Here is a 25940-nt window from a genome sequence, read left to right as displayed (position 1 = left end):
ATCGCAATTTCCTGGCGGAATCTGTAATTTATTTTGTTATTAGATTGTGGTTAATACTTCAAATGTGTATCCGTATATCCGATGTGACAACCAAACCCAAAATTATTCTCCAACTAAACAAGGCCTAGAGGTCTCTTCCAAAATAGAATTGAAGGCTAGACTAGGAATTAATCTCTTACTTATATATCGTAATCCATTTATCGTTTCAATTTCCGTTACCATTATCCAAAATATACATATTTATTTGTCTAGCTATCGCTATTACATATTAAAAGAATCATAGTTATTTCCATTACCATTATCGGAAAAAACATTCATATTTATCTATTTAATTAGTTGTTGCTCCTATATGTATTAAAAAAACCATTAATTATTTATATAGTAATCCCTCTACAATTTTTCGTGGTGATGGAAACATGATCACCCTGTTTGTATTTTTATCAGCAGTGATTTATCATCAGACTCTCTTTCACCCTTAGGTTTGCTGAATTTCAGTGGAAAATTTGAACTCCAAACCTCTCCTGTTTAAGCTCCCATTGGTTGCCCATTTGGCCAAAATAGCTTATTTGGCTTATTAGAAAATTAAAATTAATTTGTAAGTAAAACTTTTATAGAACTATTCGTAGCGACTTAAAAGCCAACATTAACAAAAAAAAATTACGTTAAAAATATTTCAAAATCAAATTTAAAAATTCAAATTTTGACTTATTCTTTGGCTGTTTAGGCCAAACAATATAGCTATAACATTGCGACGCACGGGACGTATCAGTACTGGTATCAAACAAGCTTTTCTAATTTTGTAACTGATCTTTTACTATAGTAGTTTCCAGCGATCAAATGCAAATAGCCCTCGAAAAGAAAGCAGAGACAAAACATAATAATCACTCAGAAAACCCATCCGGAGAGGACGAACTTGCAAACACAGAACTGTATGCCTACCCACGTACTCCTACGGTCCTACCTACTACCGTCAACTTGAGATTTTCTCCCTGAGAAAAACTGATTTTACCGATTCCCCCCACGCACAACGCACGAACCTTCTCAGCTCTCACCGGTGGATAGATAGATGATACTCCTCGCCTCGCCGCTTGCCTCCCCCATTGCGCTCCCACCGGCGGCCGGAGTCGTCTCCCAATCCGACCCAAGGTGGGGACCACCCTCCTGCTCGGTGGGCCCGAGCAGCCCGGCCAAGTGGCCGCCGAAACCCGCTATAAATCCCCCACGCTCCACCAGCCTCCGATTCCACAGCCTACCTAGCTTCTCCTTCTCGCTCGCTTCGCCCGCATAAGTCTAGCCACAAACCCGCCGCCGCCGCCGCCGCCGCCGCCGCTAGCTTCCGCGGAGCGGGGCGAGATGTTCATCGAGAGCTTCCGCGTGGAGAGCCCGCACGTGCGGTACGGCGCGGCGGAGATCGAGTCGGACTACCAGTACGACACGACGGAGCTGGTGCACGAGAGCCACGACGGCGCCTCCCGCTGGATCGTCCGCCCCAAGTCCGTCCGCTACAACTTCCGGACCACCACCACCGTCCCCAAGCTCGGGTACGCACCCATTACCCTCGCCGATCGATCGATCTGTCCACCGATCGCTTTCGATCCGGCGTCCGTCCTGTTCTCGTTTTCGTTTTCGTCTCCCGTTTGGTCTCCGTGTTTTTCCTAGCTATAGCTAGCGCCCGATCCAGCGAGATGTGGGATGGCAAAAGGCCAAAGAGGGGGACTGCGAGTCTGCGGCGCCTTTTGTTGCCTTGCTGCTCGGCCACCGTGGAAATTTGCCTGTCTCTGGGATTCGATCCCGTCTGCTCAAAACGACATTTCTTCTGAGTTTTTTTTATATCCGCTAGTTTTTATTATTATGGCTTTATCCCATGGCTGCACCTGCACTGCATGTGAGGTTTCCATTAAAATTTTGCATCTGCAAGATCGAGCAGGGGGACCTACCTAGTACCATATATACCACTGGCAAGAACTCCCAAATTTATGACTGTTTATTAGCTTCTTTTATTAGTTCACCCCATTTGTTTTGTTTTTTTTTCTGTCCATGTTGGCTACGTGCCAGCACACTTGTCGATCATGTTTCTTGACCCAGTTTTATGGCTGTGGGTGCAGGGTGATGCTCGTGGGGTGGGGCGGCAACAACGGCTCAACGCTGACGGCTGGGGTCATCGCCAACAGGGAGTAAGTGATCACTCACGCTCTACTTTTCTGCCTAAGCTAGCTTCATCTGTTTTTTCTTTTCTGAATTTAACTGATGATGGTGTGAGTTTAATCAGGGGAATCTCATGGGCGACCAAGGACAAGGTGCAGCAAGCCAACTACTATGGCTCACTCACCCAGGCGTCCACCATCAGGGTCGGGAGCTACAACGGGGAGGAGATCTACGCGCCCTTCAAGAGCCTCCTGCCCATGGTAATCTGTCCTGTTTTCTTTGACATGCTAACCACGGAAAAGATGGTAGTAGTAATACACTGCTAATGTGATAGTAGTAGTGCTAGTACAATCATAACATGGCCTTGGCCTGTTTTAAAGGCCAAGGTTCTAAATGAAAAGAAGAAACTTTGACTTGTGGTCATGTCCTAAAAAAGAAAAAGATAAGTCCTGTCACAAAAGGGTATCAAAAGATAAGTCCTGTCATAAAAGGGTGTCAAAAGGTGACCATCGTGTGTCACCTTTGTCATGTTGTGATGATGCAAGTCAAAATGTTGTGGTACAACCACAAGGTTCCAGCATCTTTGGACAATGATTGATCTGTTGAATACATCCACAAATAGTTTTCAGATTTGCAGAACCTGTTTTTCCGTTTTCTGATGGTTATGAAAAAAATTCAGGTGAACCCTGATGACCTTGTGTTCGGGGGCTGGGACATTAGCAACATGAACCTGGCTGATGCTATGACCAGGGCAAAGGTACTTGACATTGATCTGCAGAAGCAGCTCAGACCTTACATGGAGTCCATGGTGCCTCTCCCCGGCATCTATGACCCCGACTTCATCGCCGCCAACCAGGGATCCCGCGCGAACAATGTCATCAAGGGCACCAAGAAGGAGCAGATGGAGCAGATCATCAAGGACATCAGGTATACTGGCATGCATGGAATTGAGCCCATTTTACTTCATAACAAAAAGGAATAGTATTCTGAATTAGTTATGTCTACGAGGCATGAACACTAGGGGCAGAAATAACGGAATACCTTCAGGCACCAGCTTATAACAGAAAATAGTATTCACATGATATGGTGTCAAAGCACTAAATATATATTGGCACTTTCATATATCAAAAGGGCTCCCCGAAGAGTTATACTACTGAAGTGAACTTGTTTCGTAAGATTAGTTCCAGTCTGCATTAAGATGGTTGGAACAACATGACAAACTTGTGACTATGAATGCTGTAAACATTAGACATGATATTTTTTTTATTACTTAAATAGGGAGTTCAAGGAAAAGAGCAAAGTGGACAAGGTGGTGGTGTTGTGGACTGCAAACACTGAAAGGTACAGCAATGTCTGTGTTGGGCTCAATGACACAATGGAGAACCTCCTGGCGTCTGTGGACAAGAACGAGGCGGAGATATCACCATCGACACTGTATGCCATTGCCTGCGTCATGGAGGGTATACCGTTCATTAACGGGAGTCCTCAGAACACCTTTGTGCCTGGTATGTAATTTTCTGTGTAGAGTAGTATGCGGTTTATTTTCTCAGGTTCATGGCTTATTTGTTTACTGTGTACAGGGCTGATCGATCTTGCTATTAAGAACAACTGCCTGATTGGTGGTGATGATTTCAAGAGTGGACAGACAAAGATGAAGTCTGTCTTGGTTGATTTCCTAGTTGGTGCTGGAATAAAGGTACCAACCATATATCAAATCCTTTGGCTAGCTTTTCGCATTGAAACGTCGATATTCTTCCGGAAACTTTTTTTTATATATAACCTGATAAGAACTTTGGCTTTTGTTTTCGTAGCCCACCTCAATTGTCAGCTACAACCACTTGGGGAATAATGATGGCATGAACCTTTCCGCACCTCAAACATTCCGATCCAAGGAGATCTCCAAGAGCAATGTGGTCGATGACATGGTCTCAAGCAATGCCATCCTCTATGAGCTTGGCGAGCATCCTGATCATGTTGTTGTGATCAAGGTTTGCAATTTGTCCATGGATTCTTCTGCAGCAGTATGCCATTAAAAAAAAACTTAGTTTTGGATTAAAACTTGTCCATGTATTCTTCTGCAGTATGTGCCGTATGTTGGAGACAGCAAGAGGGCAATGGACGAGTACACCTCAGAGATCTTCATGGGGGGTAAGAGCACCATCGTTCTGCACAACACCTGTGAGGACTCACTCCTTGCCGCGCCGATCATTCTTGATCTGGTGCTCCTTGCCGAGCTCAGCACCAGGATTCAGCTGAAAGCCGAGGGGGAGGTAAGAGTTCTGATGGACTGAGATCAATTGACTCTCTGCTGCTCTGCAATTGCCACCCTTTTTGCCAGCAAAATTGACTATGTTGTTGTTTCACTTGTTATCCTGTGCAGGAGAAGTTCCATTCCTTCCATCCAGTGGCTACCATCCTGAGCTACCTCACCAAGGCACCCCTTGTGAGTGCATACATGCATCTGTACTGCCCATTAACCGTTATGTTCTTTCATGATATACCAACTGATTTACTTATGTCACGAAAAATTCGTCTCCTGGAACAGGTTCCTCCTGGCACACCAGTGGTGAACGCCCTGGCAAAGCAGAGGGCAATGCTTGAGAACATCATGAGGGCCTGCGTTGGGCTGGCCCCCGAGAACAACATGATCCTGGAGTACAAGTGAGGGAGGCTGCCGAGGCCGAGCAGCCGTGGCATGTGGCAAAGAGGCGAATGGGATGGAGCAAGAAAGACGTGATTAGCTAGCTCTAAGAATTGTTTTAGCTTCTCTTGTGATTTTTCGGTCTTTCCCATTCTTAACCTTCTGTGCTTTGTGTGAGACTCTTATCGGGCTATGCAACTAGCAGCAGCCTTACTATGGTACTGGATGATGTTATGGAGAATGTTAGCTAGTTCCCCTCTATTTATAACTTATTAGTATCGGAGATTTCAGTTCATCGCTGACTTTGTGCTGAGCGTTTTATTATTTTCTCGCCTTGTAACATAACCAATTCCCCCTTCTCTGTTGTGTGCTAAACTGCTAATCCGCGAGGCAAACAATGCAGGAAACTAGGCATAGCATCTTGTTGTGATTTTGTAAACAAGATGGTTTATGCAGAACTGCACTATATGCTTCGTTGCTCGCGTTATTAGCCAACTATTATGCAACGAAGAGGAGTAGAGGATGGTGTGATCAAAACTGAAAACCGCGGGCAGATGGCGAAATTTATAGGTGATGCCCTTACCGCATCAAACTAGATTTTCTATCATACACCTATATGAGTATACTCCTATATCATCCTCGTAAGAGCATCTCCAACAGTCTCTCCATCCTACTCTCCAAGTCAAATTTTAGCCATTCTAGCCTAAAAACGTGCTCTAACAGCCTCTTCAACTGGCCAAAACCCCCTATCCACTAGTCAAATTTGGCCAGCCAGAAATCACTGGCCAACCATGGGTCCCACACAGATTCCTCCTCCCCTCTCCTTCAGCTCGGATGATGCAGGCAGCCAAGACCTCGCCACCGCCGCGAGCATCGGCTTCCGTGCACCAGGATGGTACGGCGGAGCTCCTCGGCGCGGGCGCTAGGCCGCCGCCGGCGGCAAGGAGGGGGCCGTGGCGGGGTTGTTGGGGAGCCGGCGGCGGAGAGCACGACGGCGAGCATCTTGAACCCACGCTGGAGCGCCACCATCGTTGTCGAGGTCGCTAGCCGCTGTCGCCGTCGTCTGCACCGTCGCCAGTCGTCCTCGAGGTTGCCGTTGCCGTCGTCTGGATCCGGCGGCGACCGACCTCCGTTGCCTTTGTCCCCACCGGCGCGACGTGGATTCACGCGGCCTCCGCCGTCTTGCCGTCGCCGCCTTGCCATTCGCCGCCGCCACCATCCCCATCCACTGCGGTAGCCGTCGTCGTTTCCATTTGCCAGTGTTGAGGAAGAGGAGAGGGAGAAAATCTAGAGGAAGAGGGGAAGAAAGAGGAAGGAGGGATAATAGAGACTGACATATGGATCCCAATGTCATAGGCTCAGAATAGAGAGTTTAGATGGAGAGGTTGTTATAGTCAACAATGAGTTTGACCGACCAAATCAATTGGTTAACTGGCTATATGGGTATTTAGAGAGTCTATTTTAATTAGTCTGAAGATGCTCTAACAAAATTAGAATTTTCCAAACAGACAGACAGCAAGGCGAATCACATGAGTTCCGCGAGTTCGTGCGTAACGTGTAGAGCGCGCCTTGACATCTGTGTTTTCCCCTCTGACGTTCGTGCAGATAATCCCGTGACGTGCGGAGCGGAGTATGGCGTAGCATCTCGGTGTGCTCCGCGCGCTGCAGCCGTTTCCTCCCCGTCGGATCCGCCCGCGCCGTCGCCGATGCCGCTGCCTCCTGCGCCCGGTTGCCTCTGCGGTTTCCCTTCTCTTCAGCCCTCGCCACGGTACGAGACGTGACGTGCGGAGTAGTACGTTTACACGGGCGTCCGATCGGTTTATTAGACGGATGGTCTTGCGAGTTGCGACCGTTTTGGGCGGTTTGGGCCGTCGTGTCTCGCGGTGGCCCAAGTCGGCCTGCGTAGGTTTCCCATTTTGCATTTCTTTTCTTTTCTCGGCGTGGTGAAAAATCTGATGTTAGTTCTGATTTTGCCTGTCGTTGTGCTTGTGCAGCTCCGTGCTCCGACGTACAACGCGCAGCCTCCGGAACCTGGTACTACTGCAGTTGACGCGCATTGCCTTGCTGAAAAGAAAGTGGCCCTCAGAGAGAATCTGGCTGGTTAATGTTGTGCAGCTCCAGTGCTCCCATTATCGCCAACTCCTGCGCCGGCCACACCGCCGTCCCCACTGGGATCTCGATCGCCTGTTTCAGCGCCAAATAGCAGGACTACTTTAGAGTTTCTTTTTAGAGAATGGTATTTTTTACCCAGCCTATACATCCAACCAAGCCCTCAAGCAACTTAATCTGAAATTCGCTTTTATAGAGATATGGACTCAGGACCATAAAATACTACTCAGGTCACTGCAACCATTAGGTTACATGCACTTTCGCAAGCTTTATTGCAGAGTATATATCTAGTGTACATGTATGACTGCCCTTTGCTCTCTCTCTCTCAATAGGGAGAACAAAGGCGTTTCACGGGCGCATTTGTTTCTCATGTATAGTATTTTCAGCATCAATATAGAAGTGCATCTCGCAACGCTTACTGCGTGATCTGTTGGCGAATGTCTGAATCTGAATGTGATGTAAGCGATTCGACGAGGCAGCGTAAGCAGCCACTCCACTCCAGCCGCGTTTGGCGTGCACCGCATTTGGGTCCCGGGCATGGCTTGAAAAGGTCTTTGGATTCCACTTCTCGTGCCAATGTGCGCGCACGGCTTTTTTTTTTTTCTCTCATGCAAAAAAAAAAAAGCTTTCCAAAAGACCACACGATGTGTCACCAAACGTCAGCCCTGTCACGATGGATTAGACGAGCATATACTCGTTTAATGTAGCTATAGAACTAACACTGCCCGTTTGCAGAAAAATAGAAAGAGAGGAACCATCCAATTGCCAGTTAATATAAGAAAAAATCTATACGTGTTAAATTTTGTTTTATTAAATTCTTATTTTGTTTTATTAAATTCTTGCTAACACTACGTGTCATGCTGTGAGTATATTTAGTTTTTCTATAACTACCTGCACAATTAACCATGCCCGTTTTGTTCTGCAGAAAAATAAAAAAAAAGTTTTGTGCTGCAGGGAAAAAAAACAGAGGAACCATCAAACTGGGTTTCAGGGCTGCAGGAGAAAAAAAAACAATGTGAAAGAGAGGAGAAGGTCAGTCAATCAGTGGCCGATCCCAATCGAAAGCTTTTTGAAAAGATGGGCTAAAATCAACCCACATCCACATTCCACAAAGCTAGCGCCGCGGCCTCATCATTCCAGGCGCACCGCCGCTGCCACCGCACGCACGCCCGCCACTTCGCTGTAGTTTATACGCTCGCCGTCCCCGGCTCATCCCCAATGCATGCATCCATCTGCCAAAGATTTTCCAATCAATACATTGCCAATTTGCCATGCCCCGCGCGCGCGCGCGCGCGTGCGATCCTCCACTAGCTACGCACCGTGGCAAGGCGCCATTTTCATAGACTTCGCTAGGGTGTGCGTGACTTTGTCAGTGAGGTCGCCGCAGTGTAAACGCCAACCAAACTCCCACTAGCAGAGTAGCAGTCCATCAGCACATAAACCCTTCCATTCCAACCCCAATTAGCACTAGATCGTCATCGCTATCGGCTGCAGCAAAGAATGGCAGGAGCTGGGAGGACTAGGAGCACGGCCATGGCGGCGTGGTCGTACTCGTCGCTGCTGCTGCAGCTGCTGCTTCTCTCGATGGTCGCCGTACTAGACGGCGCGGCGACGACCGGCGGCGGCGGTGCCGGGGCGCCGGCGCCGGCGGCGGACTGCACGGACGCGCTGCTGAGCCTGGCGGGTTGCCTGAGCTACGTGCAGGAGGGGAGCACGGTGGCGAAGCCCGACGCGCCGTGCTGCTCGGGGCTCAAGGGCGTGGTGAAGAAGGAGGTGGCCTGCCTCTGCCAGGCGTTCCAGGGCAGCCAGAACTTCGGCGTCACGCTCAACATGACCAAGGCGCTCCAGCTGCCCGCCGCGTGCAAGGTCAAGACGCCGCCGTTCAGCAAGTGCCACCGTGAGTAAATTAATTTCTGCTCACAATTTGATCTTCTTCTTATCTTCGGGGGGAAAAAAAAGAAAAGAAAACTGAGTCTCCGTTTCTTCTTGTTTGTTTATCTGATGATGTGGTTCGTGCGCTCTTGCAGTTTCTATTCCGGGCGTGACTGGTGGTGCTCCTGGTAAGTTATTGATTGCTCAATTACAAAGTCATTATTTTTTTTCCTGATTACATAAAAGATACTCCCTCCGTTTCAAAATATTTGACACCGTTGACTTTTAGCACATGTTTGACCATTCGTCTTATTCAAAAACTTTTGTGAAATATGTAAAATTATATGCCTACATAAAAATATATTTAACAATGAATTAAATGATAGGAAAATAATTAATAATTACTTAAATTTTTTAAATAAGACGAACGGTCAAACCTATGCTAAAAAGTCAACGACGTCAAACATTTCGAAATGGAGGGAGTACATGCACACACATCGTTACACACGCGCACTGCACGTACCTGTCTAGCCTGCAAATGCATAACGCGTGTTCAAGAGGATTTAGATTTTTGAATAAAATTGGCATGGGTTTTGATGTGTTGGGAAAAAAAAGGTAGAGCGATAAATTGCTTCTGCATGTTATAAATAATTGTTTTTACAGAGTATAATTATTCTGAAAAGTAACATTACAAAATATGCTTTTAAATAACTCTTTCAAAAAAAGGAAATATTACACATGCTTAAAAAATATTTACAAACAAAGCTTTTAACCGTTTGATTTAACTGTAAAATAATTACAGAAAATCTCAATTAACTCACAGTTTGTAAAGCTTTGTACCTATAGCCTTTTCAATTCAAAAAGAAAGAAATACCTTCTGAAAACAGTCAAACACCGACAAAATGGATCAGTTAACTTGGCGTCCTTCCATTCCATTAATTCCAGCTCCCGCTCCATTCTCCGGGGCTCCGTTCTTCGGGGGGTCGTCGCCTTCGGCATCGCCTGCTGGGACAGGAAGCGACTCCGCCGCCGCCACCGTAAGAGCTCCGGCCCCATCGCCGTCGGCTGCTGTCCGGCCCAAGGAGACAAAGGCGGCCTTGTTCTCTGCCGCTGTAATCGCCGCCGCTACTCTGCTCGCGCACCGTGCCTAGTTAGGCTTTGGCCTGCACGGGTCCATCCAACGAGCGTGTCGTTGCAGTTGTTGACTTGTGTGTTTGCATATGTACCGAGATGTATCTTGTGAGAGTTTTTCCCTCCATATTACTACACACTTAAACCAGCATTTTTTACGTTCATGACAAAGGTTCTCACAGATCATCAATCTTTTTTAGTTGCATTCTCAGTTTTACGACGTGATGCGTAAGATCGATAAGGCCTAGAACGATCAAAGTAAACTAGTAATTGTTGTTGTTTTAGTGAACTAGTGATGCTGGCCTAAGCCCTAAAGCACTAGTTTGGGCCCACCTCCTTTTGTTCTCTCAAATTGATTGAGCCCATCCATAGTTTGGGTGTGTCAGTTTGCTTTATTTCGGAGGCCAAGATTTATATGGACCTTACCCAAGCCAGTGTCATCTCCCTCCCAACACCCTGTATGAAACCAAACAAAACTAGCCCGTAGTCACACAAACACAGCTGCTTCACTCGAGACAGAGAAGCGCAATCGCAACTTACTTAGTAGCTGCGATCATGGCCACGAGGAACATACAGCTTATCATATGTACACGTGAGGTTGGGGGTACCTCACATGGAATGCTCATGGACATTCGCCAGCAAACGCAGCTCTGGCAAAATCTAGGAGCTGCATTCACTTAAGCCAAAAAGAGGCTTATAGTTTAAACTTCAGATTTCCGAACAACGGATACAACAACTGTTACATCATCCAGCTTGCCCCCAGAGTAACCCAGATACCCAACTGCAAGAGCCGCGTCAGAGAAGGGGCTTCTACAGGTTGCCGATCTGCCCACTTCCTTCGCCCTAGCAACCAGGAACTCCGCAATCTCCTGTGATTTTATGCAAAATGATCATGTAAGGACACTTCACGGACAGTTCTATATGAGATGGGTGAGTCTTCTCTAGTATTTTCAGAAGAAAAGTGTTAGGATCTAACCGAAGGCTTGAGGCCGGCTTCCAATGATTTGGAGATGACAGCTGCTATTTCTTCCTCATAGACATTGTCAAAAAGGCCATCTGTTGCTGTCACAATGGCATCTCCTTCTTGTAGATCAATTGTGTATTTCTGCCAGCAAAGAGGGACAAAATAAGTTTTAAGTTCATATGAACTTTATACGAGGAACCAATGATAGCAGGGCAAGGATGACAGGGTAAGTGCTGTGGCACCTGTACAAGTTTGAAAGGATCATCCCCCTTCTCAATTTGCAAGGGAAAATTGAAGCCGTAAGTCATTGGCTTTGATTTTTGATATATTTCTCCGTTTCTTATCACCAAGAATCCAGAATCACCTATATTACATGCATGAAGTACCTGTGAAACCAATGAGTTCACAATTAATCACCATTCGCCAACAGTGAAAGAAAAGAGAAATGGGCATCCAAGACATCTACGAACATACTTGACCATCAAAGTGAGCAACCAAAACAGTGGAAGAACCAGGGGATCGTGCTTCATCTGCAGCCTTAGCAAGAACTTCCTCAGTTCTCATCTCTGGAGCTCCTTGACTCTCCATAACAGCTTTCTTACAACCATCCATTAATTCTCTGGCATACAGCCCTGCATTGATTCCTGAGGACGGAAGTCAAATCAACAAATGTAAGTGGCCATATTCCAAAGGATAGCAAGAATGGTGAGAAATGGAATCCACACTTAATGTGAAATTAGGTGAAGATAGAAATATTATCCATAATTCTCTTCAAATCCTCCAATAGTACATACTAACAAACTGGCTTACAGACTGGAGCACCCTATATACTATGTGATATACGAGCTGTACTAGAGCAGAAAATAATATTTTGCTGTACACAATGATTCTTTAGCAGTGCCTTGTGCCCCCCTGAAATTCAGTTCAGTGCCTCATTTACTTAGATTCCATAGTTTCTCAGTCTCCCCTACATAATTTTCCTATTCCCCTTTCTGCTCGAGGGTAAGTTTTATGACATTTGGGACTAATAACTGGACTATGGCATATTTTAGCAACATGATTTAGTCCTATTTCCATGTGTATTACCTATTATTCCACAATTTTGTTTGGTTTTACATGTTAAGATGTTGTTCATTTACACTCAATTGAGCTAGCAACAGATAGAGTGACAATTTAAAAATCACAACAAAGCAAATACCATAATAAAATGATGAATAAAAATGATGTAGAGTGCGATATTGAAAACTATAGTAGTTCTATTTATCATTTGTCTTTGCCTTAAACATCAGAAAAGAAAAAAAAACAAAAGGAATGCAGCCATCATTTTTTAGGTTGATAGTCACTGTCAGTCTCTATTAAATGTGATCTCGCTTCCCACTTTACCTGGAATTCTTATAACTTGTCTGAATTTTGGAGCCTTACAGTAGTAATCGAAAATAGGCACGTCCTTTATAGTTATGCCACTATGAACCTAATCACAAAATTTCCCAATTTCTAAGTTAATTTGGTGTACAAATATTCTGCATCCCATGGAGATTAATTATGCCATTAGTATTGGTCACCAAAAAAACTCAGGAGTTCAACACATCTGCAACGACGAGGTTACACAACAAATAGTAGTTGAGAAAGAAGAATTGGTTTACCTTCAAATGACCATTGACCTACTCCATCTGCTACACCAAACCAACCGTCACAAGCTATAAAATAAGCATCTTCACCACCTGTCAGCACCTGGAATATTATGCAGATAACATTGTCAAAATGACTGAAGAAAAATGCGAGGTTATCTCGATGGTAATACAACTTAACATATTCAACAAATCAAATACACGTGGACGGTTACTTCAGGTATAAAACCAGATATCAAAAAGTTGCACAAAGAATTCAACCGATCAAAATACATGGGATACTTGGGCTAAATGTTGATGAATTATATTAGTTTCAACACTTGTTTGGATAGAGGCTATACCTTTGTACTTTCACGTAAAGGGGTTTCGGACAAGCAGATAGAACGCTATAATTGTGTGTTTGCTTCAAAAGCTTATGTTGATGTTTCTATCTTTACTTCTAAGGTTTAAGGAATATGAAAACTATAGATCACATATAGACTGGGAAAGGAGCAAGAAATAAACCAGAAGCGAGATAATAGTGTTTATTATTCTTGTAAAATATTTGGAAATAGCGTGGAGTGGAATGAACTTTATCAGCATGAAAGTAAAGCTTATTTCATCTCTATACAAAAAATACACAAACCCATTCAAGTGAAAAATCAAGATAGTGGTACCATCATTCTGAAGTGCATTTTTTATTTGAAGGACATAGTAAATATATTTTACAGACAAGGGTCAGAGAAAAACCATAATACCTTTGAAGGATGAGGTAGCATTGCTGCACCTGAAGCCAATATAAGTGTTGGTAGGGTTACTGAAGACATCCTACATAAGAATTAAGCATAAAAAATGAATATGCGATCTCTTTGAATCTCTGCAGGTTCAAAAGGAAAATGATAAAACCATGTGGAACATCCAACTTTAAAAGCAAACAAATTACACCAGAGGCTTCAGTTCAATAACTTTATATTCATTCAAAAGGATCAAGCTGAGTCAAAACCTTAAACTCTAAAATGCTAAAAGCAATAGAGCTAAGTAGTACCTGTCAGAGCTCTTCACCTCTGAACTCTTGTTTCCCCTGGCCACTTCACAGATCGCTTGTTCCTACAAAGGGGAAGAACAAACATCTGAGCAGAAGAAAATAACATTACCATGGTATATTCTTATTCATATGACAGCAAAAGCTCCCCGAAAGTTACTGCAGCCTGCGGCCTATAAATTTCTATGAACAGGGTCACTTCCAAATTGTGCATTGATATCACACAAAATCTGAGTCTCTTGAGTTAGTTGAACAAACACGCCTTTCAGAAAAAGTGATATATGACCGTATCATGAAAGGATAACCAAATAACTAACAAGGTACTGAATACTGATATGAAGTGTGAAAATAAATGTAGAGCACTCAATAAAAGCATATAATTGCAAGAAAAAAATGACTCACTAGGATGAGGTATCTAATTTTCAGACGCTGTATCTTTGTATTAAAACTAAACTGATTCATATAAACTGCAAACCTGAGTTACAAACATACAGCATCAACTTACTGATATTAAGCATAGCCACGTTCACAACTATCTAGGTCATGAGTTTGCAGAAAAAGAAATACCGTGTGTGGGATGTGCACTCCGTATCCCATGTCTTGTTCTTCTATACTTGAACCGCTCGACTCCGTCTCCACGTCAGTATCAAAATCCTGCGTGGTTGAGCCGTCTGAAGCCTCAGAGTCATCCAAACTCGTCTCCATCCTGTCCACACCTTCCTCAACCTGCGTGATGGAGCCAACAGACGCCACACACGGCTCCAGGGCTGTTTCCATCCCGTCCACACCTTCTTCAGACAAGACGCCAGTCACCTTTGAGCTCTTCTCGGCGCCGCCTCCATCAACGCTCGACACCAATTCCCCTTCACCAAGGCCATTTCGACCGTCCGCATCCGAGCCACGCTCCGACTCGACACCGACCTCAGAACTTGCATCCCTATTAGATGACCCTACAACAACACCGGGCATAACCTCTTGTTCACATCCTCGGGTATCACTGGTCTCTGGCAGGGACTCCAACATGAGAGGGGAGCCACCAATAGCCCCAGCAGTATCCAAATTTGAACTAGCCTCTGACGGCGACACCTCAACGGGTGAAATCTCATTGATTGCACCAGCTTCATCGGAACCTGAAGTACCACGATGCAACAGCTGCTGCTCATGGATTCCGACTGCCGGAGAACCTAATCTCACATCCAGGGCACCCTGCTCAGCCAATTTGAGCTCAGCGCCATCCTCAGAGCACAAAACCCCCGGTCCTTCCGGCGCCTCTCCACTCACCACGACAGCGCCGGCGTCCTCAAAACACGGACATCCAGGCACCTGCTCGATACCCTCTGCATCCAAACCAACACCAAACCAAACCAACACCAAATCAAATCGAGAACCAAAACCGAAGGAGATTAAGCAAGCATGAATGCCCCTTACCCACACCTGTAGGGGAGCAGAGGCAGAGCTCGGCGGCAGCGCCACAGGAAGCAGCCGGCGCGCGGGGCGGCGCTGGGGAGCATCCGGCGGCGCGCGCCTCTTCATCCATGGCTAAGCTAGAGCCTGAGTCGAGGGGATCGAGGGCTTTGGATCAGCACCCAGCGAGAGAGCGAGCGAGCGAGCTAGGGATCGCGAGATGGAGGTGGGGGAGGACGGGAGGAGAGGTTAATGGGGGAGGGGAGGAGGCTTGTGTGGGAGGTTTTGAGGTGTTGGGGGGCAGCGCCGCGGGCTTCCGCGGCTCGGCGGCGGCGACGTTTTCTCTCGCCCTGGCGGTGCGCGGTGGGGTGGGGGTTTTCCGCGCGGTTTTTTTTTTATGGAATTTTTTTTTCCGTGTCCGCTTTGGTCTTTGTCGGTTTTAGGACAAAGGGCCTCCCAGAAGTTTGTATTTGGCGGGTAGGAGTCAGTCTCTTTTTACTCTCTTTGGCCGCCCCACGTGTAAACCGGCGTGACCGTTGGTGGCTTCCCGGTTGTTTATTTGTTGGTTCATTATTTTTTACGACTTGGGCTGTTAATTAAATGATCGTACTACAATTAAAGCAAAAGATATACTTCCTCCATAAAAAAAGAATATGTCCAAATTTATTGTACTACACTATGTCATATCTTGATACGATGTTGGTTTTTTCTGGGACGGAATGAGCATTCCTTTCATCTAACTTCATTTCTATCATATGCCATTGTTCATAAATAAGTTAACATGCTTTTTTAATATGAGAAAAGGGGAAGGTCTTGCCAGACCTTTCTGTTTCATAAAAGATTTCTCTTAGTCTATCTCAGTCCATAAATTGACAAATTTTATTCTTCCATATCTCTTACATATCCAACCATTCACCAATACTACATCTCCATTAATAAGATGTACTTTTTTGTCTTTTTGTTTCATTTTAATTTAGTGCTCCTATGATTAAAAGTTATTTTAGACAGAAGAAGTAATTAACTGATACAGTGATCGATATAGTATGTTTAAATATTCAAAAGTTAGCAATGAGTTATTTTTTCAAGTTAGTAAATAGAAAAAAAAATAAATGAATTGGCTCGTAGTTGTTGTGAGGAAAAGTTCTTTATATGGCACTATGGTAGATTAGAAATGTGTTTATTCAAATATCTCTCATGCATTCCGAGGGTCAAAACTCTCATCGTTTCAGCCATCCTCGAACACACAACAACACAAATGTCACACGAGTAAACCTTGTATACTTCCTCCGTCCCAAAAAAAACCTAACCTCGTACCACGACGTAACACATTCTAATATAATGAATCTGTACATACTCTATGTCCAGATTCATTTTTCTGGAACGCAGGGAGTACCTTTCAAAACAAAACAGAAAGTAAACCTTCTGTAATCACCAAGGGACAGGCATCTAAGTCTAATACACAATCTTCCCGCGGGCAAAACTGCAAAAAGGAGTAGGAGCCGTTGATCAGTCGTCGCTAGTTTCGGTCTGCGGATAATTTTGTGGATATCAAAACCGGCAAAGTCGGGTAGGGTCGCCACATGGGTTCGTGCGTACAAGTCCACACTTTCCGCAAACTATCAATCGATCCACACCCTCCACGTGTCGTCCCCGTCGTCCGGACGTGTCACCGCCATCCCCAGCTAACGGGAGGATGCGCCGGGCCCACCTGACAGTCTCGCTGAGGCCACCCCGTGACCAACCATGCCACCGAGCTGCTGCAAGTGGGTTTCCCGCGAGTGGATCGGATCCGATCGCCACGGCTGCGTGATTAGCGAGACAGGGAGGCTTATCTGTTTCTCTCCTCCGGATAAGGCCCTCAATTATTAAAAAAAAACAAAACTTATTCCTAAGTTCATCGATTGGTTGATTAATGAGAAATCATGAGTGTGTTTTTAATTAGTATTGGTTGGATACCGTATCATAGGTCTGCGGTATTCAATACCGGGAGGGATTGATCTGCACTGTTCTCTGCTTGACGGATACGTTCCAGGCAATCATTGATGCTTTCTTCCCATTCTTTTCAGTTCAGCTAAATTTAACTTGTTGTTGGCTACTCATAACTCACCTACTGTTCTGTTCATCTAATTAATCGCTCTCTTGGTAGATGTTGAAACGAACAAACTTCAACATTGGACATATTCTATGAGCTAAGTTAGCTGAATCTGAATATCATAGTAGCATGTACTGTTTAAAGAAGGCAAGTACAGTGATTAGGCAACAAAGTTTTTGGATGAAGTGATGAACACAGGATTGGATATTGTACTCTATTGTTAGGTCGGATATAGATATCCTTGGGGCGAACTGAGAAAGACTAGCTAGCGGATCAGAGTAGGAAAGGCTTGTCTCTCTGAAAGAGAATTTAATCCTGAATTTGGTTTCCGGGAGACATGACATGCCTCACTGCGAACCTCATCTTCCTGTCAGAATCAAGAAGAGGATCGCAACCACAAAAGAAAAAGGAATTTTCCATTCTCGCGTCGGCTCGAGCACGCGGCGAACTGAAAATTTCTTCTCTGCAAGTAATCAAGTTGCATGTGCTATCTTAGCTTCTGGAACAGCCCGATCAGCTCCATTTCTTGGCCATACCATCGCCATAGTCAGAAATTCAGAAACAGCTGCGTGCAATGCAACAAGATGTTTTTGCGGTTTCTGCCTGAACAAGAACAAGGTGTGATGCAATTATGCAAACCACAGAACCAGCTGCAGCGGAATTCGGAAAACGTCATGCCATATGTATATACGAGATGTAATCAATGCAGATAGATATTAGGTTGCCGTCATTGCATCAATCAACTGCTATGATCGATCGATATGAGAGTTGCACTGGACAGATAACGTAAAAGATTCTGATGCAAGTTGTGTGTGTGGTACAGGCTGCAGATGAGGGATAGGATGGCCGAACCTGCTTTCACTGTTCCATGATGTTGCCGACTTTTAATTCTGTCCTTAATTCTTTTTCAGCTTGATTCCGCAGCATGCGGCTGCAGGTGCGCAAACCATGCTCGCCACAGCCTCCCACTAGCGAATTAGCGATCGATTGGCGATTGTTCTTCTTCTTCTGAAAGGAGACAAAACCTGTGTTGCTCCACTCACAGATTCCCTGCCCATTGGTGTGCCCAAATGGGATCGCTGCTTTGTTGCAACCTGAAAAAGAATACTCGTCTCTTGGAAGATTCACTGTTCTATCACATGTCCATGTGATGGTGCATACATTGTCCTGGAGCTGAAAGTTTTTCTTTAATGGTGACTTTACGTAGATGAGATTTATTATATATTTATATCTTGACTAACTCGGATCTTGGCTTGACATCTACGTGCGCGGCGCCCGTTGCTTTGGCGTGAGAAAGATGCCTTTGTTCTGTGAAAATTCTGGTGGCAGGAACAAGAACCTGTAAGTCTGTAACGGCCGCTGCTTTTATCCTGGTTGCAAGTTGCACGAATATTTGGTCTGCAAAGTTAATTTGTTCGCCTGTACATCGGAATAAAATGCAGTTTACAGGAGATTGGAATGGAGAGTTTGTTGATCGGTTTGGAAGGAAGATGTAAAATGCAAAGTTGAAAACGTCATTAGACTATACTTCTGTCTGAAGACGCAGAAATAATTAATTTGGTGCTGTCTTTCTGCGAATTTGAATCTGACTACCTGGGAGAAGCATACTACGCAAGAAGTTTCTGAATTAACTTTGCCTCCCTTGACCAAAGGCGGACGAAAAGAAAGGTCAAAATAACACTCCGAAAATTGACGAGCAGAGATAAATTTCAGCAGCAGCTTAAGCGTGACTTTGGATAGTTTCTGTGTCGGTGGCCGGCACGAGATGATGGACTCCGACAACCTATCTCTTACGATGCCACCGGCCACCCCAGTGAAGCAGGAAAGATAATTCTAACACTGAACTATTACTGGCTTGAGATCGAAGCCAGAATATCCCAGCTGCCTCTTGTCTTAAGAAATCAGGACAACACAGTGTTTATGTTTCTTGCATCTGATCCCTTGCTCCAATGCTTGAGCATGAGTCTCGGCTTTCCCTTCTCTTTTCCTAACCACCCAAGGGCCAGTAAGAGTGCAAGTATCTAATCGATGGCCTAGCACGGTACTCCTCGGTAGGTTTGCCATGGCACAAGACCGGAATCAACAAGCCATGTCGCTACTGGCCCGTGGCACATGCTGTCGGCGTCTCTCTCTTGGACGCAGATGCCTCCTGCCCAATATCTGCGCAGATCTAGGAGCAGCAGAAGCATCCATTCCTTCCCATCTGAATCGATTCCTCTCCGATTCTCATGTTGCCTTCCATTGCAGGTACACTGAAACACAAACCAAAGCGGCCGCGGTGCCGGTGCACACGCGCGGCAACGGATCGGGGAGAGATTGCGTGTAAATCCGTAGGCAAACTCGCGCACACCGACAGGCGCGCGTCGCGGAGTCGCGGTTAACCGAGGCGCATCGCGGAGGAGTCGCGTGACCGGTGACAACCTAACTGCTTATTAGCCACTCCTTAGCCAAATGGCGTCGCTTCTCCTGTCCGCGTCCGGTATCTTGGCGAAAATCATGTACAAGCGCGGCGTCCTGGTCGACCGAGGCTGTCGAGATGTGGCCTGCCCTGGCCAGGCCAATCGGTTAGCCAACGAAAACTTGTGACCTCAGAGCTGCGACGTGGAAGCGATCGAGTCATGCGCAAGCAAGCAACGTCCCAACGCGACGGTGAGATCAGATTTTTTTGCGATGCGCAACGCAATGCTGTCGTGAACTTGATGTGTTCGAGACCACACAAAATTTTACTAGTAGCAGACTCGGATGCCACAGTTGGGCCGGTATGTATTAAAAAGGAAGCCCACTAGTATGTAAGCCCATTAACGCGCAGGCCTTACGGCCCGGTATGTGAAGTGGGCCCGGCCCGTATTCACTTTTACGAAAAGCACCTTGGAGAGGAACGAAATGGCAAGCCCACTCTTCTCGCTGGTGTCGAGGAGATTCCCCAAAAACTTGGCCCCCATTTCTTTCGCATCGTCGTCTCGCCTTGCCCCGTCCACTAACCCTAGCGGCAACTGCGATCTCCAACCGCTCGATCTCTCGCCGGAGGCTCCAGATCTGCGGGAGGTAGTCGACCTCGTCGCCGGCGGTGGGGTTTCCGAATCGGGGGCGAAGATGACGGAGGCGTGGGTGCGGCACAAGCCCGGGATGGCGAGCGTCAAGGACATGCCGGTGCTGCAGGACGGGCCGCCGCCGGGCGGCTTCGCGCCCGTGCGCTACGCGCGCCGGATCCCCACCAAGGGGCCCAGCGCCATCGCCATCTTCCTCACTACCTTCGGCGCCTTCGCCTGGGGGATGTACCAGGTTGGCCAGGGGAACAAGGTCCGCCGGTAAGTTCGCCTTGCGCATCCATGTTTATGTTAAACTGCAATTCGTTTTACTGTGTCTGTTTAGCCGCGAATTCCGTTGGTATGGGACACCCGCCAAAAATCATGCCTTCCAGAGCTGCTTCTTGTTATCTATATTCTACGCTACTTCGAATGAATTGTTGCAGCCGGCGATTTGGTCTGAGAAAAACCTTTTACACGAAGTACGGTAATGGAGGTGGAAATGCAACATACAAAGAATTTAGCAAGAACTAGAGTTGTAGTAGTTGTATCACACACTGAATGGATGAAGTTGCTGCATTTTCTCAAAAAAAGAAATAACTGCGTTAATGATACACTACTATTCAGCACCTTATCTGATTAGTTAATCTGAAGGAAATCTGATTCTTGCTGCCCTTCCGTACTTGTCTGTCTCCGCATAAGTTCAGAATCAAGTAGCTAACCCGAGACCGATCGGAGTCCTATGAGCAAAGATATTGCAAAATTGGGAATCCAGTGAACTCTGCACAACAGTTTGCTTAGAATGGGTCCCAACTAATTATTGATCTCGAATTTAGGAATTAAATCATTAGATTAGTAAAATGAGAGTCCAAGGTTGATACAGCTTCATTTTTTGTTAATTTCGAATTTAGGAAAAACCTTAGGATATCTAAAACTAAAGATTCCATTGTAGTAAAAACTAAAGAATCTATAATATTTTCAATAGCATATTTTTAACTCGAACTTTTAATACAATCTATGGTTGTGATAATTCAATCCAACTAACCAATGGCCAGCTCTATCTGGTTAACGTGGGAGTCCCCTCAGAGTGCCCAATTAGTATAGGTATAGTCTTGTATGTAGACTGTCTAGGACAGTTGGATGTTACTATTCGTATGCATGTATTACAATTCTACTCCTTTAGTAACCCCTTTGATGATGTGAGATCTTCCACATATTTATGTTAATTTTATCAGTTCCTATACTTTGTGACCATTTCAGTATTTTTAGCATGGATTCTAGGATTTTTGTGCTCTGTGCTCCACTCTTCAGTATTCAGTTCCAGGAGAAATTTTCATTAATGTGACAGTGTGGGTGAACCATAACTTTTTGTTGTCATCGTTGAGCTAGTTATATGCAGATTTGATTGCAGTGGCAATGGCATCATCTGAGTTCCGTTGCCTTATTTATTCAATTTAGTGATCCTGAGACATTTGTTAGGTCACAGTATAACTTTGGACTGGTTAGATTAATTGTGAAAGTAATCCTTAATCAAGGTGCAGCACCTAATGATATCATCCTCCTTTTATCTAAATGTTTTTTTTTATTAATGACCATACACATTAAAAAACAAGTGTGTTGATTCCTGCTATGCTTTCCTGTTATGTTGTTTGTTACAAGTAGGCCTGTAGCTCTGATGAGTATCTTGCCAAACCATGCTGTTTACATTCCCCACCCTCCCAGTTTATGACAAAATTGCTTGCTCATGTTTGTCTTCTGGTGCAGTTCATGTTGTTTTTTGTTGCATTTTATATTTGTCAATTGTCTCATCGACTGTGCTATTGTTTTTGTAGTGCACTCAAAGAGGAGAAAATTGCTGCCCGCACCGCTTTAGTGCCAGTGCTCCAAGCTGAAGAAGATGAAAGGTACAGCTCAACAATTGATGCCATACTCTATATTTTTCCCACAACATCCTCAGTTTCATCTTACGCATAAGATCCATGGTACTTCCTTAGATTTGTCAAAGAGTGGACAAAGTCTCTTATGTGGGAGGAAATAATTATGAAAGATGTCCCTGGATGGAAGGTCGGCCAAAGTGTCTATAATTCCGGGAAATGGATGCCTCCTGCCACCGGCGAGCTGCGTCGTGAAGATTGATGAAATCCAAGGGGCTTGCCGCAGCCTACCAAAGATGCCATCATGTCTTTTGGGCATGCATAAGGCTTTTGAACCAGAATACCCAAAAAAAATTGCTACGAGGAACTCACTCTTAAAGCACTCGCTGTGCATTTGTTGTGTTGATGAAATCTTGGCTAATAATTGGACATGTCAAACAGACATTTGTTTCACATGAACTATGCTCTTTTGTGGACGGAACATCTGTTTTGCCCTGATGTTCTCCCTTCTCTATGTTTTATTTTTTTCTACTCTGTACTAAGCACTTCTTGGTCAGTGCTTTACCTTACTGTAAACATTCGAATGTATTCAGTCTTTTTAGACAAAGACACAGGAGGAACATTCAATGTCAAGCGCTTGGATCGGATGGGTATATTACCGAGATAGTGAACGGAAAACTCAAGAAGTCAGAATCAAGCCCGTGATCAGATAGGGAGAGCCAAAACAGTGTCACTGCGTACTAGAGATAAATGAACAAGCAAAAGGCAACTCAAGAAGTCAGAATCAAGCACGTGATCAGATAGAGAGAGCCAAAGAGCCAAAACAGCGCCACTGCATGCGTACAGGAGATAAATGAACAAGCAAAAGGCGACCGATAATATGTATTCCATTCGTTTTATAATGTAAGACTTTTTAGCCTTGCCCACATACATATAGATGTTAATGAATCTATTTTATAATGTAAGACTTTTTAGCCTTGCCCACATACATATAGATGTTAATGAATCTAAACACATGTATATGTCTAAATTCATTAACATCTAAATGAATGTGTGTAATGCTAGAAAGTTTTATATTGTGATACGGAGGAAGTATCACATTTTGACAGTTTGATTTTGTACTGTACTAGGTTTGATGAAGATTGGAATGCGAAGATTGCTTTGAGAAAGGCCCATTGTACGGACCTCAGAACACCTAGCTGAACTAGCCTGGGCTTTATTGTTTCGGCCTTGATGGGCTGGGCTCCTTCTGTGTTGACTTCCCGGTAGAACTGGAATCGGAATCAGAGCGGAAAAAAAGAAAGAAGAAAGAGGCAGATCAGATGACCTGACCTCCGATTCGGCTGATCGGAGCCCAGGCCCCGGCCAAGTTTGCCCTCGTTTAGTTTTCAATTTTTATTTAAACTTTCAACTTTTCCATCACATTAAAATTTTTCTACACACGTAAATTTCTATTTTTTTTAAAAACTTTCAATTTTAACGTTTGTCGAGCTCGCCGTCGACCCCCCTCGTCCGCGCCGCAGGCTATTCTTCCTCGGTGCAGGATGGACAGGTGATAATGACAACAGAAAATGGCGTTCGTGCTGCGCCTAGACTCCCCTAGCTCTGCGCCTGGCGCACCGTTGCGTTGAGGGAGGCGTTGAGCCGTTGACTCGCCGCTGCTCTCATGCTGTGTTTAGTTGCTGAAAAAAATTGAAAGTTTGAGAAAAATTGGTAGTTTGAAAAAAAATTTAGAAGTTTATGTGTGTAGGAAAGTTTTGGATGTTATGTGATGTGATAGAAAGCTGGAAGTTAGGGGTGAAGTAAACACGACCTCAGTGCTCGTTAACGTCACCCCGATTCTGATCTTTGCATGGCTAGCTGCATGCGGCTTCTGTTGGCTCCGTGACCTGTGTTGAGCCGATACCCTACCCAACATTTACTGCATGATGGCACTGTAAAAGTCACAGGCAGCAGCACAGGATCCGAAGACAGTTTGCAGATGCATGCAAGCCGAGTTGATCGTGGCCATGGATGGCAATTTGCAAGGGAAAGGGAGCGATAAAACAAGTGATCGGAGGTGCCAGCCGTCTGGCCATGGCTGAGCCTGAGTCCTAGTAACTGACAGGAGCTGCGCGGCAGTAGTACAGTTAATACTGCGGCACATTTATTAATCTGACGAGACGTCTTGGCTTCTCGTGTGCCTCTGCCATGTATCGATCCTGGCCGGCTGGCCGCTGGCCGGGCCTTGTTGCTTCCTTTCCTCCGAAACGTTTCCACAGTCTACTCTACAGTATAATTGTGGAGGTGTGTCATGAGAAATGGCTGCAGCAGATAAGACGTCACTGAGCTCATTGTGCAGATTAAAAGCTTCAGGGGTGTTTAGATCGTGTTGTTAAGTTTTAGCGCGTCACATCGGATATTATATAGGGTATTATATAGGGTATTCGGACACTAATAAAAACTAATTACAGAATTCGTCGGTAAACCGCGAGATGAATTTATTAAGCCTAATTAATCTATCATTAGCAAATATTTACTGTAGCACCACATTGCCAAATCATAGAGCAATTAGGCTTAAAAGATTCGTCTCACAAATTAGTTATAATCTGTGTAATTATTTATTTATTAGCCTATATTTAATACTTCATGCAGATATTCAAACGTTCGATGTGATATGGTGTAAAATTTTATGATTGAATCCAAACAAGCCCTTATTAGTAGCCGTAGCAGCCTTTCCTCTCTCTTTTTTCTTTCGCTGGGTCTTCTGCTTCTTCTGTGCAGTTGTTCCATTTGGTGATTTACTGCATTAGTAACATTATTACAGCAGCTGGCGCGGCAAAGTCCAAAAGCGTGAGTCCATGAGGCAGTGCTACGAACCAACGATTGCCCCATGCAGCCATGCTGCTTCAGGCTTCCGCTTTTTACGTGAGTACTCCCATTTCGTCGTCCTTGCTGCAACTGCTAGATCATCGGACAAACAGACCTGCGCCTGCTGGTCATGATGGATTCATGGATGTGATTGCGCGAATGATGGCTAGAATGTGGTGAGCAAGTCTAACAGCACAGTGCGCACACACACACGTTGGATTTAGATTTGCTAGGTGTATTTTGAACATACTCCTAAGTTGATACTGATAGTACTCCTAAGTTACATGTACATCACCCGGTCTGAGCATCAATACAAGAAGGATGGTACAGTAATTGATCTGGTGAGTTCAGAGCGACATGTGGGTCAGGCTTGGTCGCAATCAGGCAGCTAAAGCATTGCATTGGTTGGGTGTGGCCATGAAAATTGATGTCGACGTAGTACTACATGTAGGACTACTGTTTACTCAGTGGAAATGCTCTGCATCAATAGAACAGGGGCAAAGGCAATATGCTGGTACTCGCTCTGGCTAGCTGTGCCTTCTACTCCATCACAGTAGACATGAACCTATCGACCCAGCCCATGTTCAGCCCTGGCCTACGCTGATAGATGGAGAGTATTTGCTTGAGCGACCCAACTACTTCGTCCCTCTTGTGTTCTGCTTCTGAATTGCTGCATGGCGACATGGCATAATCCGTGCAAGTTTGGAACGGTACATCTAGCGCAATGCATGATATAGGGACTAAACATACCGTCGGTACGTTGCCTTACGCTAACAAACCGAATGCATAAGGGACACACTTCAACCCTCGACTCTCCAGGAAATGGTCAGATTGATCAAACCTTATTGAAGCAGAGGAGCAGAATCTTCAGAGCATTCATTGTGAAGAGCAACACGTAAGAATGGGCAAACTGTATACTGCTCGTCACCCTACATCGTTTTTCATGAATTAATATCAAGAACAGAAGGGATGCCAGGATTGCGCGCTTCATTTCTTTTTATTCACTAGCATTTGTAGCACCGCAGTGTAGTGGAGTAGAGTAAGGAGTACCTACAAGCTACTGATTACTCTGATCTTAAATACCCTGTTCCTAGCTACATGCATGACCATCGGGGATGAGATAATAGCATTTGTAGCACGCAGTAATATTAAGCATTTTTAAGATTCAGAACATGTGCTCTTT

At 45.0% G+C, this 25940-nt stretch overlaps 4 protein-coding genes across 6 annotated transcripts; 3 read left to right on the top strand and 1 right to left on the bottom strand.

Moving 5' to 3' along the window:
• The first annotated feature begins 1099 nt into the window (after positions 1 to 1099).
• LOC4331917 (inositol-3-phosphate synthase 1-like) lies at positions 1100 to 5161 on the top strand. 2 transcript variants are annotated; one of them, NM_001402083.1, is made up of 10 exons: positions 1100 to 1541; positions 2106 to 2174; positions 2270 to 2405; positions 2825 to 3072; positions 3424 to 3650; positions 3726 to 3841; positions 3957 to 4133; positions 4227 to 4415; positions 4526 to 4588; positions 4691 to 5161. In NM_001402083.1, exons 1-10 carry the CDS (start codon positions 1354 to 1356, stop codon positions 4808 to 4810), a joined length of 1533 nt encoding a protein of 510 aa, NP_001389012.1. In that variant the 5' UTR covers positions 1100 to 1353; the 3' UTR covers positions 4811 to 5161. The 2 variants fall into 2 exon arrangements, with proteins under 2 accessions (NP_001389012.1, NP_001389013.1); NM_001402084.1 differs by having other exon boundaries at positions 4526 to 4608.
• Positions 5162 to 8053: 2892 nt separating this feature from the next.
• Positions 8054 to 10185, top strand: LOC4331916 (non-specific lipid-transfer protein-like protein At2g13820). Its single transcript, NM_001417307.1, has 3 exons — positions 8054 to 8792; positions 8923 to 8955; positions 9713 to 10185. Exons 1-3 carry the CDS (start codon positions 8396 to 8398, stop codon positions 9916 to 9918), a joined length of 636 nt encoding a protein of 211 aa, NP_001404236.1. The 5' UTR covers positions 8054 to 8395; the 3' UTR covers positions 9919 to 10185.
• A 174-nt stretch (positions 10186 to 10359) lies between these two features.
• LOC4331915 (probable protein phosphatase 2C BIPP2C1) lies at positions 10360 to 15313 on the bottom strand. Of its 2 annotated transcripts, none has more exons than NM_001417304.1 (9): positions 14940 to 15313; positions 14079 to 14848; positions 13515 to 13576; positions 13228 to 13297; positions 12506 to 12593; positions 11337 to 11506; positions 11105 to 11248; positions 10875 to 11003; positions 10360 to 10767 (listed from the first exon to the last, which is right to left on the bottom strand). In NM_001417304.1, exons 1-9 carry the CDS (start codon positions 15046 to 15048, stop codon positions 10600 to 10602), a joined length of 1710 nt encoding a protein of 569 aa, NP_001404233.1. In that variant the 5' UTR covers positions 15049 to 15313; the 3' UTR covers positions 10360 to 10599. The 2 variants fall into 2 exon arrangements, with proteins under 2 accessions (NP_001404233.1, NP_001404234.1); NM_001417305.1 differs by having other exon boundaries at positions 14946 to 15313.
• Positions 15314 to 19961: 4648 nt separating this feature from the next.
• LOC4331914 (NADH dehydrogenase [ubiquinone] 1 alpha subcomplex subunit 13-B) lies at positions 19962 to 22540 on the top strand. The gene is made up of 3 exons (XM_015777611.3): positions 19962 to 20315; positions 21866 to 21937; positions 22028 to 22540. Exons 1-3 carry the CDS (start codon positions 20101 to 20103, stop codon positions 22167 to 22169), a joined length of 429 nt encoding a protein of 142 aa, XP_015633097.1. The 5' UTR covers positions 19962 to 20100; the 3' UTR covers positions 22170 to 22540.
• Positions 22541 to 25940: the final 3400 nt, after the last annotated feature.

Source organism: Oryza sativa, chromosome 3 (genome assembly GCF_034140825.1).
Source record: "Oryza sativa Japonica Group chromosome 3, ASM3414082v1".
Classification (NCBI taxonomy): domain Eukaryota; kingdom Viridiplantae; phylum Streptophyta; class Magnoliopsida; order Poales; family Poaceae; genus Oryza; species Oryza sativa.
The sequence above is the reverse complement of the archived record's forward strand: the minus strand, read 5'-3'. Positions and strand labels throughout refer to the sequence as shown.

Bases quoted from the DNA above. Each gene is read 5' to 3' on its own strand.
- LOC4331917 (NM_001402083.1), top strand. From the start codon at position 1,354: ATGTTCATCGAGAGCTTCCGCGTGGAGAGCCCGCACGTGCGGTACGGC. The intron at 2,406-2,824 runs GTAATCTGTCCT...AAAAAAATTCAG, and splicing joins TCAAGAGCCTCCTGCCCATG to GTGAACCCTGATGACCTTGT. The intron at 4,416-4,525 runs GTAAGAGTTCTG...TATCCTGTGCAG, and splicing joins AGCTGAAAGCCGAGGGGGAG to GAGAAGTTCCATTCCTTCCA.
- LOC4331916 (NM_001417307.1), top strand. From the start codon at position 8,396: ATGGCAGGAGCTGGGAGGACTAGGAGCACGGCCATGGCGGCGTGGTCG. The intron at 8,793-8,922 runs GTGAGTAAATTA...GCGCTCTTGCAG, and splicing joins GCCGTTCAGCAAGTGCCACC to TTTCTATTCCGGGCGTGACT. The intron at 8,956-9,712 runs GTAAGTTATTGA...CATTAATTCCAG, and splicing joins CGTGACTGGTGGTGCTCCTG to CTCCCGCTCCATTCTCCGGG.
- LOC4331915 (NM_001417304.1), bottom strand. From the start codon at position 15,048: ATGGATGAAGAGGCGCGCGCCGCCGGATGCTCCCCAGCGCCGCCCCGC. The intron at 11,507-12,505 runs GTAAACCAATTC...TTCCGTCCTCAG, and splicing joins AGGTCAATGGTCATTTGAAG to GAATCAATGCAGGGCTGTAT. The intron at 10,768-10,874 runs GTTAGATCCTAA...ATAAAATCACAG, and splicing joins AAGCCGGCCTCAAGCCTTCG to GAGATTGCGGAGTTCCTGGT.
- LOC4331914 (XM_015777611.3), top strand. From the start codon at position 20,101: ATGACGGAGGCGTGGGTGCGGCACAAGCCCGGGATGGCGAGCGTCAAG. The intron at 20,316-21,865 runs GTAAGTTCGCCT...TTGTTTTTGTAG, and splicing joins CAGGGGAACAAGGTCCGCCG to TGCACTCAAAGAGGAGAAAA. The intron at 21,938-22,027 runs GTACAGCTCAAC...GTACTTCCTTAG, and splicing joins CAAGCTGAAGAAGATGAAAG to ATTTGTCAAAGAGTGGACAA.